Source organism: Salvelinus alpinus, chromosome 2, assembly GCF_045679555.1.
Source record: "Salvelinus alpinus chromosome 2, SLU_Salpinus.1, whole genome shotgun sequence".
In the NCBI taxonomy this organism is placed as follows: domain Eukaryota; kingdom Metazoa; phylum Chordata; class Actinopteri; order Salmoniformes; family Salmonidae; genus Salvelinus; species Salvelinus alpinus.
Window position 1 is genome coordinate 24931479 of NC_092087.1, and position 18120 is coordinate 24949598.

The 18120-nt window shown below is 42.9% G+C and overlaps 1 protein-coding gene across 1 annotated transcript; it reads left to right on the forward strand.

The window, feature by feature from the left end:
* Window positions 1–151: 151 nt before the first annotated feature.
* On the forward strand, window positions 152–14034 carry eogt (EGF domain-specific O-linked N-acetylglucosamine (GlcNAc) transferase). Its single transcript, XM_071372224.1, has 16 exons — window positions 152–279; window positions 1521–1778; window positions 2205–2305; window positions 2463–2571; window positions 2688–2782; window positions 3020–3124; window positions 3287–3393; window positions 3526–3629; window positions 4954–5046; window positions 5145–5216; window positions 8367–8453; window positions 9856–9924; window positions 10127–10188; window positions 10480–10599; window positions 11536–11638; window positions 11882–14034. Exons 2-16 carry the CDS (start codon window positions 1584–1586, stop codon window positions 12026–12028), a joined length of 1569 nt encoding a protein of 522 aa, XP_071228325.1. The 5' UTR covers window positions 152–279; window positions 1521–1583; the 3' UTR covers window positions 12029–14034.
* The last annotated feature ends 4086 nt before the right edge of the window (window positions 14035–18120 follow it).

Here is an 18120-nt window from a genome sequence, read left to right on the forward strand (position 1 = left end):
TTCACAAATTACACATGGGGCATAGACATGAAGTTAAAAACACTGATTTACAAGATTCTCGGGGTCTAAAATGTAGAGTCTGTAAATAAAAATTTATTGGGGTGGGGATTTATTCTTGATGTGCTTTTTTTGTTGCAGAATTGTTGGCAAAAACAATTGCACTTCTGCAAGTCTGAACAACATCCTACAACTCCACCTTGTGACTAATAATATACTGCATGCCGGTGTAAGGTTTCCGGTGTTATGGCGACCTGGAGCATACGTTTTTGTTTGCAGAAGGTAAGCGCCAGGTTTTATGTGTAGTTTAATCTACCGATCGACCACATAATGTTTCTATTTCCGACAAGTAGTTTTTCGAAGTTTGCTGGTTCTAAACTTTCGCTGTCACCCCTTTCACTCGGATTGTAGTTAATTGTACGGTGTACGTTACCAGCAAAAGCGGTGACACCAAGAATGTTGTAAGCTGACGATGTCTGCGTTGCGAGAGCGCAATGATGATGATTTGTCTAGAAATGCAAATAAATATTATAGTCCAGACATTTTAGGGGCGTTTTGCAATGTGCGTGTATTAATAATATCGGTTCAATTTGTTAACGAGCGGTGATAGTCGTTCCCTGCCTGTAAGCTACAGATGATTATCTTGTAGCTGGATAACTAGTTAAAATCGGATACAATGTGTCACTGCGCGTATAGGTGGTGATGGTGTGGTTTACATTGTAGCATTCAAGAAAACGAGTGTGTTCTGGATGCGCAATTTATTACTTAGATACAATAGACGGCCAGCGACACTCCCTAAGAGAAGTCTAGACGGCTAACTTAATAGCTTCAGGGAGCAACATTTTACAACAGAAACGCATGTCGTAATTATGTTATCCCACATATAGCTTGTTGGTGTTATTATTCAAGGCTCTGAACTTACATATAGGCCCACTAACGACTTGAGTATCTTTATGTTTTGAAGCCTTATGGCATTTTCCCACGGACTCAAAAGCATCTCAGATATTTGGCTCATTGTTACACTAATAAAATAAAAAGTCTCTCAGCCGGTGTGTAAAGCAGGCTAGGCAACTGTATACTGTATTTAACGTTTTGCCTTGCTCAGCAGTCTATGGTTGTGTCAGCATATGCATCAACAAACACATTTTCCACCAATAAGTTCCCCCCCCCAGGACAAGAACAGCAGCATGGAAATATAATATGATGATGTTATGTGTGGATATTCTTCTAGTCTGACCTTTTTTGGTAGCTGTGTTCTCATGGGTCACATGTCATACAGGTCCTGTACTTGTTTTCTCAAACAATGGTAGGAAAAAGGTCACTAATGTTTCCTTCACTAGGACCTCTCCTATATGGAGTTAAGATCCGCCTCGAGGCAGGTTCCCACACTATGGTCTATACCCACACGCTTGTAAACTGCAGTATACATCTCTACCCTAGATTACAGTGTATCTGCCTCTCTCGCACTTTCTTTCTCCATCTCTTTCTCTGTCTCTCTTTTTTCTCTCTTTCTCTCTCCACAGAGTTTGGGTTGTGCTGTGAGGTAAGCCAAGACGACTCTCCCATGTGTTTCTGTGGAACTGACTATGCTGCTGTTGGTAGCACTGGTCATGGTCTGTACTTACACTGTGGTAGCTGCCGAGGAGGCTGAGAACACCAGCCACAAACCACCATTCCACTACAGCAGCCTCGCTCTGCCACAGCACCATATCCCCTACTTCCTCCACACTAACAAGAGAGTGGCCAGGCTTTGTCGAGAGGACCCGCTCTGCCCTTTTAAAGTAAGAACTGCACTTTCATTGAGCTACTGTTTTATTATCATTTTGTTATTATCAACACTGTTATTATCACTCTGTTATTATCACTGTGTTATTATGTTGGGTATCGTATCATGTTGGGTGTTGTCATTCATAGTGTGGAGTGGGATTAGCTCTTTTAAATTCTTGAACTGAGTTGAATTTTTGTCAAGGTGAATCCATTTTCTAAGCAGCCAGATTTGTGGACAGAGAGCGACAAAAACGTTAAGAACTTAAGTTTACGATTATTGAAAATGTAAAGCTTTGGACAGTGACCACATACACATTTTTATGTGTATCATGGTGGTACAAGTAGCTGTTTAGTGTGGACTTTCATTGTCTATGCAAGTGTGTGTTAGCACATCTTTAGTGCTTCTCTCCCCCTCCCCCACCCTTAATGTTTTACGACAGGATGCTCTGCTGGATGTGTCGTCCTGCTGGGGCTATGAGGAGAACTGTGCCCCAGAGAACCGCTTTGGCTATCCTGTCTGCACCAAGATCCACTCTGGATGGTACAACACAATCCCTCTCTCTGCATTGCCCCAATCCCCCTCTCTGCATTTCCTTTTATTCATTAGCATATTGTGCCAAGCTCCTGTCATACATGTGGATGTGCATAATGCATTTCTGCAGCTGGTTTGGCCTAACAGAGCTCTTTGTACTCCCAAGGGCCAGCTCAGTGGAGGCAGCCCAGGAGCTGTTCTGGAAACAGGCAGACTTTGGTTATGTCATGGAGCGCCTCAGTGAGATGAAGACCCTCTGCAAGGCCACCAATCCTGTAAGACCCTGCCATCCCTCGGTGCAGCTGCACACAGAGGACTCAGGGATCCACAGGGATAAACAACAGGGATTAACAGAAAAGGCATTTGCTAAATGCTCACATTTTATTTCTAGGGAGATTCATCTCTGAAATGCTCCAGCCACACTCGCTTCTGCAGGGCGACCAATCTGTACCTGGACCTGAGGAACCCTCGCAGGGGTCATGAGAGGTCAGTGCACCTTGGTTGACACTTTCTGTCTAGCGACCCATCTGGGTTCCTTATTTTCCTGTGTGGACCATGTCAGGGGAAGAATTCCAGTAGTTTATTTTGGGTCTGTTTCTTCCATTTGCTTGTCCCTTCATCTTCATCGAACTAAAATACAGGATAGGCAATATGGCAGACACTTTTCTTAGCCTAATGAAATAAATTAAAGAAGTGTGGGACACACCTGTGTTTTCTCTGCAGGTATAAGGAGGACTTTCTCCAGGAGGGGGAGATTGGGGGGCGTTGTAGTCTGAACAGCCTAGCGCTGGCCGCAGAAGGAGAGCACAAGAGCCCTCTGCAGTCCTGGTGAGACAACACAGAGAAAATCCTTATGCCCCTCCCTGAACTGATTCATATCAAGGTTTCTTCTTTCTAAGGACATTTCACTTTGTAAACAAAAGTATTTGATTGGTTGATGAATGACACAGACATGAAACTCTCTGAAACACACTCTTTTTCCTTTCCAAGGTATGCTGAACTGCAGGCATACACAGAGCTGGACTTCAACCCCACAGATGAAGAGCATTGTGACATCATCATTGAGAAACCTACTGTATTCATGAAGCTTGATGCAGGTGGGAACAATCCTCATGCCTTTTAGTACAATGTCAAATAACTTATTCCGTTTGTGTACAGTGTAGAACTAGTGACACAGTAACAGATGTACTGAGATGTGATGGACAAACCTGAATGTGTCTTTTTCACAGGGGTGAACATGTACCATCACTTCTGTGACTTTGTCAACCTGTACATTTCCCAGCACATCAACAACTCCTTCAGCAGAGACATCAATATCCTTATGTGGGATACGGTAGGTACAACATTCTGCAGCCCGTCTCCATTTCACTGATCTGAGAGGACTGTATAGGTGCAAGATATCTGGTGAGGACTCAGCTGGGCCCTCCATAGGCTAATTGGAGATTCCAACATGTTACAAGCTGTTGTTTTGTTCAAAGCTGTTTGTACTGTACAGAAAGAAGAGTTAGTAGGGTTGTTGACCAGAGGGTTGTTAGTAGGGTTGTTGACCAGAGGGTTGTGTAAAGAAGAGTTAGTAGGGTTGTTGACCAGAGGGTTGTTAGTAGGGTTGTTGACCAGAGGGTTGTGTAAAGAAGAGTTAGTATGGTTGTTGACCAGAGGGTTGTGTAAAGAAGAGTTAGTATGGTTGTTGACCAGAGGGTTGTGTAAAGAAGAGTTAGTAGGGTTGTTGACCAGAGGGTTGTGTAAAGAAGAGTTAGTATGGTTGTTGACCAGAGGGTTGTGTAAAGAAGGGTTAGTAGGGTTGTTGACCAGAGGGTTGTGTAAAGAAGAGGTAGTATGGTTGTTGACCAGAGGGTTGTGTAAAGAAGAGTTAGTATGGTTGTTGACCAGAGGATTGTGTAAAGAAGAGTTAGTATGGTTGTTGACCAGAGGGTTGTGTAAAGAAGAGTTAGTATGGTTGTTGACCAGAGGGTTGTGTAAAGAAGAGTTAGTATGGTTGTTGACCACAGGGTTGTGTAAAGAAGAGTTAGTATGATTGTTGACCAGAGGGTTGTTAGTAGGGTTGTTGACCAGAGGGTTGTTAGTAGGGTTGTTGACCAGAGGGTTGTGTAAAGAAGAGTTAGTATGGTTGTTGACCAGAGGGTTGTGTAAAGAAGAGTTAGTATGGTTGTTGACCAGAGGGTTGTGTAAAGAAGAGTTAGTATGGTTGTTGACCAGAGGGTTGTGTAAAGAAGAGTTAGTAGGGTTGTTGACCAGAGGGTTGTGTATGGTGGTGCTGTGTTTTACATGTGACTACTTGCGTGCGGAGGGGGTCAACGGGAAGTAGTAGGTGAAAAACAGAATGATTTATGGGAAACCTTATCCTGTCCATTGTTCCCCCCTCTGGCTGTGGAAGTGAAGGATAAGGGTAAAGAAATAGAGGGAGGGAGAGAAAATGACAGCGAGAAGGAAAGGAAGGGCCTTTCATCTGACAAACAACACAAGTTGTTCAGTAAACTGGTGGCTGACTGCTGGGAAAGGTTCTAATGAAACATACACCATAATACAAACCACTGTTTCCTAATCGTCTCCATGTAATCTGGAATTGAGTTTAGCCAGTTTGATGAAGCAACTTAATTTCAAAGTTGGCTTTCTTATGTATGTTTCTTCCCTTTCAGAGTTTTAATGGATATGGGGATCTGTTCAGTGAGACATGGAAGGCTTTCTCTGACTATGACATCATCCATCTGAAAACATTTGACACTAAAAGGGTAAAAGAATCAAAGCTCGGTTGTGTGTGTGTATGTGTGTGTGTGCGTGCGAGTGTGGTCGTACATGGTTGTTTAACGTGTCCATTACCTTGAAACAGGTGTGCTTCAAAGATTCCGTGTTCTCCCTGCTCCCCAGGATGAGATATGGGCTGTTCTATAACACACCTTTGGTACGTAATTCTGTCTGTATCTCCTATGTAATAAAAATATAGAGATAGAATTGCACCACCTTTGAGGAAATCTGAATCCCTTTGAACTTCTTGGGATGTCCCTGCCTTCCTGACTCCATGCGTTTGCCTATTTTTATCACGCAGACTTTATGTCCGTGCTTTTTTTTGTTCATGCTTCTCGCCTCCTCATTCCGTTTTCCTGCATCTTCTGATATCCAGTTGGTAATAACATGCAATTTAGGTCAAATATTTATGTTTTGTATTCATCGTGTCCAGCTCTTATGTAATTTAAATGATCATTTCAAGGAGATTTGTGTACACATGGTAACATGTAAATACGTACAGTACCAGTCAAAAGTTTGATCACACCTACTCATTCCAGGGTTTTTCTTTATTTTTACTATTTTCTACATTGTAGAATAATAGTGAAGACATCAAAACTATGAAATAACACATATGGAATCATGTAGTAACCAAAAAAGTGTTCAACAAATCAAAATATATTTTATATTTGAGTTTCTTCAAAGTAGCCACCCTTTGCCTTGATGACAGCTTTGCATACTTTTGGCATTCTCTCAACCAGCTTAATGGGGTAGTCACCTGGAATGCATTTCAATTAACAGGTGTGCCTTGTTAAAGGTTAATTTGTGGATTTTTTTTCATTCTTAATGCGTTTGAGCCAATCAGTTGTGTTGTGACAAGGTAGGGGTGGTATAAAGAAGATAGCCCTATTTGGTAAAAGCCAAGTCCATATTATGTCAAAAACAGCTCAAATAGCAAAGAAAAACAACAGTCCATCATTACTTTAAGACTTGAAGGTCAGTCAATGTGGAACATTTAAAAAACATGTTGAAAGTTTCTTCAAGTGCAGTCGAAAAAAACATCAAGCGCTGTGATGAAACTGGCTCTCATGAGGACCGCCACAGGAAAGGAAGACCCAGAGTCACCTCTGCTGCAGAGGATACGTTCATTAAAGTTACCAGCCTCAGAAATTGCAGCCTAAATAAATGCTTCACAGAGTTCAAGTAACAGACACATCTCAACATCAATTGTTCAGAGGAGACTGCGTGAATCAGGCCTTCATGGTCAAATTGCTGTAAAGGAAACCACTACTAAAGGACACTAATAAGAAGAAGAGACTTGCTTGGGCCAAGAAACACGATCAATGGACATGTCTTTTGGTCCAAATGTGAGATTTTTGGTTACAACCGCCGTGTCTTTGTGAGACGCAGAGTAGGTGAACGGATGATCTCTGCATGTGTGGTTCCCACCGTGAAGCATGGAGGAGGAGGTGTGGGGGTGCTTTGCTGGTGACACTGTCTTTGATTTATTTAGAATTCACGGCACACTTAACCAGCATGGCTACCACAGCATTCTGCAGCGATATGCAATCCCATCTGGTTTGGGCTTAGTGGAACTATCATTTGTTTTTCAACCGGACAATGACCCAACACACCTCCAGGCTGTGTAAGGGCTATTTGAGCATGAAGGAGAGTGATGGAGTGCTGCATATGACCTCCACAATCGCCCGACCTCAACCCAATTGAGATGGTTTGGGATGAGTTCGACCGCAGAGTGAAAGATAAGCAGCCAACACGTGCTCAGCATATGTGGGAACTCCTTCAAGTCTGATGGAAAAGCATTCCAGGTGATGCTGGTTGAGAGAATGCCCCGAGTGTGCAAGCTGTCATCAAGGCAAAGGGTGGCTACTTTGAAGAATGTAACACTCTTTTGGTTACTACATGATTCCATATGTGTTATTTCATAATTTTGATGTCTTCACTATTATTCTACAATGTAGAAAATAGTAAAAACTAGAATGAATAAGTGTGTCCAAACCTTTGACTGGTACTGTAGGTCTAGGGGGCAGCCTTGAGGTATGAAATATTGATCATGTTTAAATTCAGGTGTTTAAATGTATGACTGATGTGCTATGGCCTATAGGAGTGAATAACAGACCTGTGCTCTGGCCTGTAGGAGTGAATAACAGACCTGTGCTCTGGCCTGTAGGAGTGAATAACAGATCTGTGCTCTGGCCTGTAGGAGTGAATAACAGACCTGTGCTCTGGCCTGTAGGAGTGAATAACAGATCTGTGCTCTGGCCCGTAGGAGTGAATAACAGATCTGTGCTCTGGCCTGTAGGAGTGAATAACAGACCTGTGCTCTGGCCTGTAGGAGTGAATAACAGATCTGTGCTCTGGCCTGTAGGAGTGAATAACAGATCTGTGCTCTGGCCTGTAGGAGTGAATAACAGACCTGTGCTCTGGCCTGTAGGAGTGAATAACAGACCTGTGCTCTGGCCTGTAGGAGTGAATAACAGACCTGTGCTCTGGCCTGTAGGAGTGAATAACAGATCTGTGCTCTGGCCTGTAGGAGTGAATAACAGACCTGTGCTCTGGCCTGTAGGAGTGAATAACAGACCTGTGCTCTGGCCTGTAGGAGTGAATTACAGATTTGTGCTCTGGCCTGTAGGAGTGAATAACAGACCTGTGCTCTGGCCTGTAGGAGTGAATAACAGATCTGTGCTCTGGCCTGTAGGAGTGAATAACAGACCTGTGCTCTGGCCTGTAGGAGTGAATAACAGACCTGTGCTCTGGCCTGTAGGAGTGAATAACAGACCTGTGCTCTGGCCTGTAGGAGTGAATAACAGACCTGTGCTCTGGCCTGTAGGAGTGAATAACAGATCTGTGCTCTGGCCTGTAGGAGTGAATAACAGACCTGTGCTCTGGCCTGTAGGAGTGAATAACAGACCTGTGCTCTGGCCTGTAGGAGTGAATTACAGATTTGTGCTCTGGCCTGTAGGAGTGAATAACAGACCTGTGCTCTGGCCTGTAGGAGTGAATAACAGACCTGTGCTCTGGCCTGTAGGAGTGAATAACAGATCTGTGCTCTGCATGGATTTGAAATGTGTCTTTTCATGTGTATGGAAATATGTTTGGATTTGGCAGATATCTATCAAATTACACATTTCACTGTGTGTGTGTTCTCTCTGTGCATGTACGTGTGTCAGCGTGTGTCAGCGTGTGTGTGAGCATGTGAGGGACACTGAGTGTGTGTTCTTTCTATGCATGTATGTGTGTGTGTGAGCGTGCGTGTGAGGGACACATACAAATGGATCGGATGTTTTTTTTCTTGGCGTGTTAATTGCAGATATCTGACTGCTACAGTGAAGGGATGTTCAGGGCCTTCTCCCAGCATGTTCTATATCGACTCAGCGTTCCACAGGATGGACCCGTGGTAAGGAATACTGACCACACACACACTGAAACACACACACACACACACATAGCACAGGTCACTTTGTTGGCGCACATGTAACCGATGTGAAATGGCTAGCTAGTTAGCGGTGGTGCGCGCTAATAGCGTTTCAATCAGTGATGTCACTCGCTTTGAGACCTTGAAGTAGTGGTTCCCCTTGCTCTGCAAGGGCCGCGGCTTTTGTGGAGCGATGGGTAACGATGCTTCGTGGGTGACTGTTGTTGATGTGTGCAGAGGGTCCCTGGTTCGCGCCCGGGTCGGGGCGAGGGGACGGACTAAAGTTAAAACTGTTACACACACACACCTTTTCTTCAGTGGTCTGTAACTCCCCGATACAGGCTCCACTGGTCTTTACGACCCCAGACTGAGTGCATTTGACTGTATCTTTATGACCATTGAAGACGTTTGCGAGGATGCAGCTCATTGTGTATTCTCGGCTGATGCTAAGAATATGCTAACAGGCTTCCTGTGAGATGACGGTGCTTGCGATAGCGTCTCCCAGCTGAATGAGAGGTGTGCCTGGCCCTGACACCCTCTAAGCCCCTTTCAGCCCCTCCTTTTATTCCTCTGATTAATGGCTCAGGGAGACACCAGACCATTGTGCTCTTCTCAGCATCATATCAGCTCTCCTTATGCACACACTGCTGTTTCATCTCATCCATCTAATATGTTTAATAGTTTGGTAAAGGCATGTATTTAGCACTATGCGGTGTTGGTGTACTCCCTCTGGGGTTCTCCTGGCAGTCTTTGTGGCTGATCACTTTCACAGTTTCTCTGTTTTTAGCATCAGGAGTTGTCTTCCTCAGGCTATTTTCACCTCAGGTGGCACAATGCCAGTGAGACTGAAAGGGAGTTTCGTAGCATTTTAGCCACTAGGAGATGGTAATGCTGTATAACAAGCTTGCTCTCAACCTTGTTAGCTCAGCCCGCTTGGCTGTAGCTCTATCATGAACATAATATTTGTAAAAATAAATTATCAATACTTTTTTTTTTTAAGTACTGTAGAAAACTCCCACTTCCCCCTACCTTAATTATTTGTTGTGGAAGTTTTCTACAAGTACATAAAGTCTAAATCAAGGTCCTTGAAAAGCTATGGATGGGCTTAATATGTCAGATTATGAGATCAGCATAATATTTGCAGATGTTGCAATTCCTCTTACTGCACCATAGAAAATATACATGTCATATTTATAATATTAAGATATGCCAGTTACCAGATGCTTTTATACAAAGGGTCTCAAAGTCATGCATGCACACATTTACTTATGGGTGGCCCCAGGAATTGAACCCACAATGCTGGCGTTGCAGGGGCCATGTTCCACTTTACCAACTGAGCCACACAGTAAGTATCATCTCACCACCCCTATGTTCCTGGTTTCAGGAGGGGAGGATTCGGGTGACGTTGTTGGCACGCAGCACAGACTACCGTAAGATATTGAACCAGCAGGAGGTGAGTCCAGGCTGAGGCAGCTCTGCCAACTCTCTGCTCCCTCTCTCCCTCCCTCCATTGCCTCCTCCAGCGCTTAACTGGCCATTTAAAATCGTATTTGCTATAAACTGCCAGCGTAAAATGCCTGTGATTTATGCAGCCAGTCTCTGTGTTTGTTTGAGCTCTCATTGATCAGAGAATGCATCTCACTGCGTTCATACAGCTCATAAACGCCCTGAAGACTGTGCCTCTACTTGAGGTCAGAGTGGTGGATTACAAATACAAGTGAGTGAACAGTGTGTATTCTTTAGATGCAGTTTAAGGGAAGTAATGTTGGATTATATAGTACTGCTGGAGAATACAATGCAGCAGCACAAAGGGAATTGTGTAACAGCTGTATTTTATTGTCTGACACACCGCTTTTAGAGTGGAGTAAATATTGAATGTACAGTATAGTATGTTGGAGTGAAGTCTGTCGGAGTATTGGGTTAAGTAGTAAGTTCAATTTAAATATAAGCTTTTGATGTGAGTGCTGCAGGTGCTTGGTGGGTGACCTCTCTGTCTGTCTGTCTGTAGGGAGGTTCCGTTCCTCGAGCAGCTCAGCATTACCCACAACTCTGACATCTTCATCGGGATTCACGGGGCAGGACTTACTCACCTGCTCTTCCTTCCTGATTGGGCCGTCATCTTTGAGCTGTGAGTGACAATTGTCAGTCTGTCTCTGTGCGTCTACAACAGGTTTACTGTGTCTTTGTATTTCTGGGTCTGTGTGTGTCTGTCTCACTGGATCCTTGTCTCTGTCTGTCCTTCCATGCTCTGTGGATGGCAGTACGGGCCTACAGGCCGTGATGGAAAAAATACCCAATTGTCATAATTAAGTATAAGTAAAGATACCTTAATAGAAAATTACTCAACTAAAAGTGAACGTCACCCACTAAAATACTACTTGTCTAAAGTATTTGGTTTTAAATATACTCTAGTGTCAAAAGTAAATGTAATTGCTAAAACATACTTAAGTATCAAAGTAAAAGTATAAATAATTTAAAATTCCTTATATTAGCACGATTGTTTTATTATTTTTATTTGCGAATAGCCAGGGGCACATTCCAACACAGACATCATTTACAAACAAAGCATTTGTGTTTAGTGAGTCTGCCAGATCAGAGGCAGTAGGGAAGACCAGGGATGTTCTCTTGATAAGTGTGTGAATTGGACCATTTTCCTGTCCTGCTAAGCATTCAACTAGTACTTTTAGGTGTCAGGAAAAATGTATGGAGTAAAAAGTACATTATTTTCATTAGGAATGTATTGAAGTAAAAGTAAAAGTAGTCAAAAATATGAATAGTAAAATACAGATACCCCCCCAAAACTACTTAAGTAGTACTTTAAGGCATTTATACTTAAGCATAACAGGGCAGAGTGATATCTGTGCTGGATATGGTATTGTGTATCTATGTGTGTGATGGGTGGGTCTGGCAGCATGCTGTGCTCTGTTAGCCCTTAGCCGCAAGGCGTGGCGGTTAAATACGGCCTAATTTAAACAGGCATTCATCAGGCAGGACGGGAAGGCGGACGCCACAGAGAGAGGAGAGAGAGAGCAGGAGATGAAGTGTCTCCATCTGTTCTCCACAGATATAACTGTCAGGATGAGAGCTGCTATCGAGATCTGGCTCGGCTGCGGGGGATCCGATATGTGACTTGGCAGAAAAGGGACAAAGTGCTCCCAGAAGATAAGGTGGGAAACTCCAACGCCACTCTTGCCTCCACCTAACTCACCGCCCTAGATTCCCAGAGACACCTGACTAATGCTCACCTGTAGCTTCAGCATTTATCACCACACTCATCTGTCATTTTGTTTTTAGTACACACACTCACGCTGCCTCACACACACACTCACAAATCACAGACCTGGAGTGCAGTGTTCATAAAGAATTTCTCTCACTCCCCCCCCCCCCCCCCCCACACTCACCACTCACAGGGTCACCATCCCACCCTGGGGGATCATCCTAAGTTCACCAACTACTCGTTTGACGTGGAGGAGTTCATGCGTCTGGTGCTGGAAGCAGCAGACTATGTCCAGCACCACCCCGAGTGGCAGCCCCTGCCCAGCCATGATGAACTGTAAGCCTGCAGCACGAGGACAGTTTGGTGAAGTCAAACACACGACTAAAACACAGCCGTCTTATAAATCTAAAAGTATTTTTAATACTAGTTGTTGTATGCTGCTCAAAAAAATAAAGGGAACACTAAAATAACACATCCTAGATCTGAATGAATGAAATATTCTTATTAAATACTTTTTTCTTTACATAGTTGAATGTGCTGACAACAAAATCACACAAATTATCAATGGAAATCAAATTTATCAACCCATGGAGGTCTGGATTTGGAGTCACACTCAAAATTAAAGTGGAAAACCACACTACAGGCTGATCCAACTTTGATGTAATGTCCTTAAACAAGTCAAAATGAGGCTCAGTAGTGTGTGTGGCCTCCACGTGCCTGTATGACCTCCCTACAACGCCTGGGCATGCTCCTGATGAGGTGGCGGATGGTCTCCTGAGGGATCTCCTCCCAGACCTGGACTAAAGCATCCGCCAACTCCTGGACAGTCTGTGGTGCAACGTGGCGTTGGTGGATGGAGCGAGACATGATGTCCCAGATGTGCTCAATTGGATTCAGGTTTGGGGAACGGGCGGGCCAGTCCATAGCATCAATGCCTTCTTCTTGCAGGAATTGCTGACACACTCCAGCCACATGAGGTCTAGCATTGTCTTGCATTAGGAGGAACCCAGGGCCAACCGCACCAGCATATGGTCTCACAAGGGGTCTGAGGATCTCATCTCGGTACCTAATGGCAGTCAGGCCCGACGTCCCACAGGTGGGACGTCGGGCCCTCATACCATCCTCATGGAGTCTGTTTCTGACCGTTTGAGCAGACACATGCACATTTGTGGCCTGCTGGAGGTCATTTTGCAGGGCTCTGGCAGTGCTCCTCCTTGCACAAAGGCGGAGGTAGCGGTCCTGCTGCTGGGTTGTTGCCCTCCTACGGCCTCCTCCACGTCTCCTGATGTACTGGCCGGTCTCCTGGTAGCGCCTCCATGCTCTGGACACTACGCTGACAGACACAGCAAACCTTCTTGCCACAGCTCGCATTGATGTGCCATCCTGGATGAGCTGCACTATCTGAGCCACTTGTGTGGGTTGTAGACTCCGTCTCATGCTACCACTAGAGTGAAAGCACCGCCAGCATTCAAAAGTGACCAAAACATCAGCCAGGAAGCATAGGAACTGAGAAGTGGTCTGTGGTCACCACCTGCAGAACCACTCCTTTATTGGGGGTGTCTTGCTAATTGCCTATAATTTCCACCTGTTGTCTAATCCATTTGCACAACAGCATGTGAAATTTATTGTCAATCAGTGTTGCTTCCTAAGTGGACAGTTTGATTTCACAGAAGTGTGATTGACTTGGAGTTACATTGTGTTGTTTAAGTGTTCCCTTTATTTTTTTGAGCAGTGTATATTATGAAGGTTAAATTTAGGTTTACAAACAAACATCACTTTTCAGCTATTTATTATTTCATTTTTTTCTGCAGTGAGTCTATAACACAGCCTTCTAGGCCAACACAGCCCAAGGTGCATCTCAGTAGCGATAATAAAGAGAAATCAAATGGCCTTGGCAAACTTAGAGTACCTGCTACCATTTTCCTTGTTAGAGAACAGTATATGTGCTATACATACACTCCTTACAACAAATGACTATTTCTATGACATGCTGCCACTGGTGGTTGCCGGAATGATCATTTGTTTACTTTCTAAAACAGTTATTTTATGCATTTTCTGATTTAAAGTGATGTGTTGTAGACAGACAGGGATGGAACTTTCAACATGTTGTGAATGTGCCCGTTTTATCAACACCGCAGAATTGTCTTTGCAACTATTTTGTAGTCACTACATATAGTAAACTTCCATGAAAGGGAAAACACAAATGATATAATCAATCTAAAGCTGGATGTTTTATTTATAAGTGAAAGGGAGTCAGACCTTTTGGTCAATGTTTTGGAAAGTCTTGTAAGTCATGTTATATTTCAAAGCCATGGAAATGTTTTGAAATAAACCTTTTCAAAAGTGTTGACATCTCTCTGTTTTTGGGCAATTTAAGCAGCAATGATTTTATTAATCATTATTCAAATTAATATTTTGATAGTAACTGTGTACAGTATCTCCTGAACTTTTCAAAAAGAATTGCTGATCTCAGACAGTTTATTGCTGAGGGTTTCATTATTTTAGTTTGCAGGGGGCTGGGAGGAATGGCTCCCCACAAAAGGGCACTTGTTCAGATCTATTTGTCATCACCATAAATCTGGTTGACCTCAAAACCACCACGGCTGCGCTGTCGGTGACACCTGTTTGCCATGACACCTGTTTACCACTAGATGGCAGTAGAACACCACACGAGTCAATGTAGATTACTTTTTTTCCCAGGATCACAGAGGAGAGAATTGCACGATGTGTGGAACTGCATTGATAGGCGTGAGAGTGCTTCTCTTGTATAAGTCTGTCGAAATCCTCTGAAATCTAGGTCATGTTTTATTGAGTTGATCATAGAATGATAGATAGATATGCAAGATCTTAAATCTGAAGACGCATCAGGCCGAATAGCTCATGTTCTAAAGAGTTGTGAACTGTTGTACCCCATACAAAACACTGCCACCACAAATCTCTCTATCTGAGGTGCTCTTGTCAATGTTGTGGCTGAACTTTCCCATTATTGACAGACACCAGTGCTGTCTGGGATGAACACTATTTCTAGGTCGGCTCAGTTTACAGCCAGTGACCAGCATAAAGAAAATAATCACCTCTACGCAGGGGATCAAAAGCAGAGAAACCAAGATGTCTGCTGCTCATTAACCTTCAGCAGGTTGAAAATCGATGCCAAGCCCAATGTTCCCTTCTCTCCACTTTTTACTTTTAACAACGGAATAAGACATCATCACAATTTGTATTTTTGGAAAGAAATGAGAACTTGGGAAAACTAAGTACCAAGAGTTATTGTCACTTGACTCATAAAGTCAAATATTGTGAGTGAGTGTGTGTGAGAGAGAGAGCTCTGCCCCTTGGAAACCAGATGTAGTCCATTGGCCATCTGTGCGCGGTGTGTGTGTGCGTGCCTCCTTTGTAATTAGGAAAAAGCATGTGCTAATTGAGTTATGGTCTTAGGGCGCGGTAGAACCCATCTCACCACTCATTATCTATGAGTGTTAGCCATTAGTGCATATGACAGCAACTTTTGAGTATTTGTTTCAGGTGTCCCACGTGGTGCTTTATAAACAGTTCTGCGTGGGTGGGCTTATTTCGTCATGTTAGAAGCAATGGTGTGAGTCCACTGGAGGTGTTGAATTACTGCATCTGTTGCTCTTAATGCACGCCTTCTGAGCTTGAAATATGCAAGCAGAGGGAGTGATCCTTCAAAGACAGCCTTTGTCTTCTTCATGGGGATGTGTGCTGTGCGTAAAGTTATTACCGCACATCTCAGCCCGTGATTCAGACTAGATTAGGGAGAATTATTACACTGCGGGTTTTTTGTTTTTTTAGGATTGTGCTCTTACTGTCAATATAGGCCTAATGACATTTTTATTTTCACCCCAGAGGGATATTTTTGATTATATTCTTAATAAATTGAAATCATTGTTAAGTGTTTCTGTATCAATATGGACTAAAATGTTAAGTCCTTTTGGGTCATTTTGATCCCAGCCAGAAACACCTAATTCTGCCTATAGTCATTTCATAGATATGACCTTTATTTGAGTCTTGGCTTCTCTGGAGACATAATAACAAGTAATCCATACCAGCAAAGGGTGAAGGGGGACCTGTCTCAGTGATTTTGACCAGATAGACAGATCATCTGCAGAGATATAGCTCCCCCTAATATTGTACTTTTCTATACCACATATCATATGACTGTACAAAAACAAAATGACCGGGTTTTGTTTGCATATACATATCTGCCAATGGTATACAAAGTCTGTGAATGATAGACATGCTGGATAGAACTGCAATACATAATTTAGATACACTCTGAATATACACAGAGATGTATTGGTGTGTATTCATTGAACACTGGTCACTTTAATAATGTTTACATACTAATTTACCCACTTTGTGTATATACTGTATTCTAGTCATGGCTCATCCTATATAACTACTGCTGTACACACCTTTCCTATTCATATACTGTCTTACACACTGTTATATATATTTATATATATATATATACATATATACATTATGTTAGTAGTTTGAGGGGTGAAATTAATCTGCATATAGTGTCCCTTGTTAACGGTTGAGTAACTTGTCGACCTAGTTCTCTAAAGCTCACTTTTTGTTGTTGATCTTACTAGGCTCATGTATTTTCTACTCAGGCCATATATTTGATTTAGTTTTCATCATCTATCTCCTCTCTCATCCATTTCCCCTTGTCTTTATGCACAATATCCATTATATTGTGTATCACCTCGACCTAATCTAATTTATTTTATAAAGCAAATATTTCTCACCACTGAACAGAGATAAATCAATTACAGTCAGCTCATCTTACCTCACCACTTCTACAGGCGTCCCGCAAAGCAGAAAAACATTCTCTTTCAGGGGATAAATGTGGAAATATTGATTGATTGGGGAAGAAATATTCCTCAAGTTATGACTAGATATTTCCATAATGTTTTTCTCCATGAGACAGCGATTATGGGTGGAAATAGTCCCAGAAGGGATCCTATAACTTGGGTCCCTGGAACACGAGTCGTCTTGCCCTTTACTCCAATCTTCCTCATTCAGCAGTATTTCCTATATAAACTCTGGCATGCCAAATGGGATATCTGAAATTGAAATATATTATAAATAGGCTATTACAAATGTGCATTTTTGATATCCTCAACTTGGTCTCTTTGAAAATATCTACTCTGGCTGAAAATACAAGTTTGTCGACTGCGCCATGCACCGAGAAACAGATGGCATGAATTGAATTTCACACCATTTAACCTCATACCTTAATGCCCACAGTAAAGTGTTTTCTTCTGTTCATTTGGTTTGGTCCAATACAACCCAGCCGTTTGCGGAAGATAGATGAGATAAGTGCTTTTGATGAAATAGTATTAACGGAATGGCCAGCAGTTTGGAATGTAGGCCTACCCATTAGCCGTTTTCACACTTGAGCTAAAAGGCCTAACATCCACACCGCTAAACGAGGTGGATTTTCGAATCACATTAGCTCTCTGGTGGTTTCACACATTTGTCAAAATATCCTGAAATCCTTTTCAGTTGATTCAAACAACGTTTGGCGGCTGGTCTGACAGCTGAGTCAACGCAGACAACAGCGGATTTTAAGCGTTCATGCGGGAGCTCTCCATGGTTCTGAAGTCCTATAGCGCGCCACTGTCCTTAATAACGGTGTTAATTCAAATCAAATCAAAGTTTATTTGTCACGTGCGACGAATACAACAGGTGTAGATCTTACAGTGAAATGCTTACTTACAGGCTCTAACCAATAGTGCAAAAACGGTATTAGGTGAACAATAGGTAAGTAAAGAAATAAAACAACAGTAAAAATACAGGTTTTATACAGTAGTATGGTTAAAGTGATTATGCATATGTGATGAACAGAGAGTAGCAGTAGCGTAAAGGAGGGGTTGGCAGGTGGTGGGTGGCGGGATACAATGCAGATAGCCCGGTTAGCCAATGTGCGGGAGCACTGGTTGATCGGCCTTGTCCTCTATTGGAAGAAGAGACAGACTGCTGATTGTCAGTTAGGGAAAATTGCAACATTGGCTGACAAATCTGTAATTTGAAGCCTGTAGTGTTTCGTTTGTATGCGCTTCCCATGGTTATTTTCAAAGCAGCAGTATCTTCTCAAAGGCCTATTTAAAAGTATATTTCATGCAGACAGGTACATTGATAAATGTAGGCTTACTTTTAGCCCCGGTTAGTCTATAACCTCATCAGAAGGAAATAATGAGTCACAATGAAACTAAGTGACATGCAAAGACAGAGGTAGTCTACACCTTCAACTGAAACTTTACAGCTCACATTCTAGCCGCTGGCTCACTTAAACCAAGTCGTAAAAAATCCAGGGTGGAGGTTCGCGAGGTTGTCCGTGGTAAATATTTTATTAGATAAATGTCTGGGGCCTGGGCAGTAGAAGTGTAGACTACTCGATGCTGG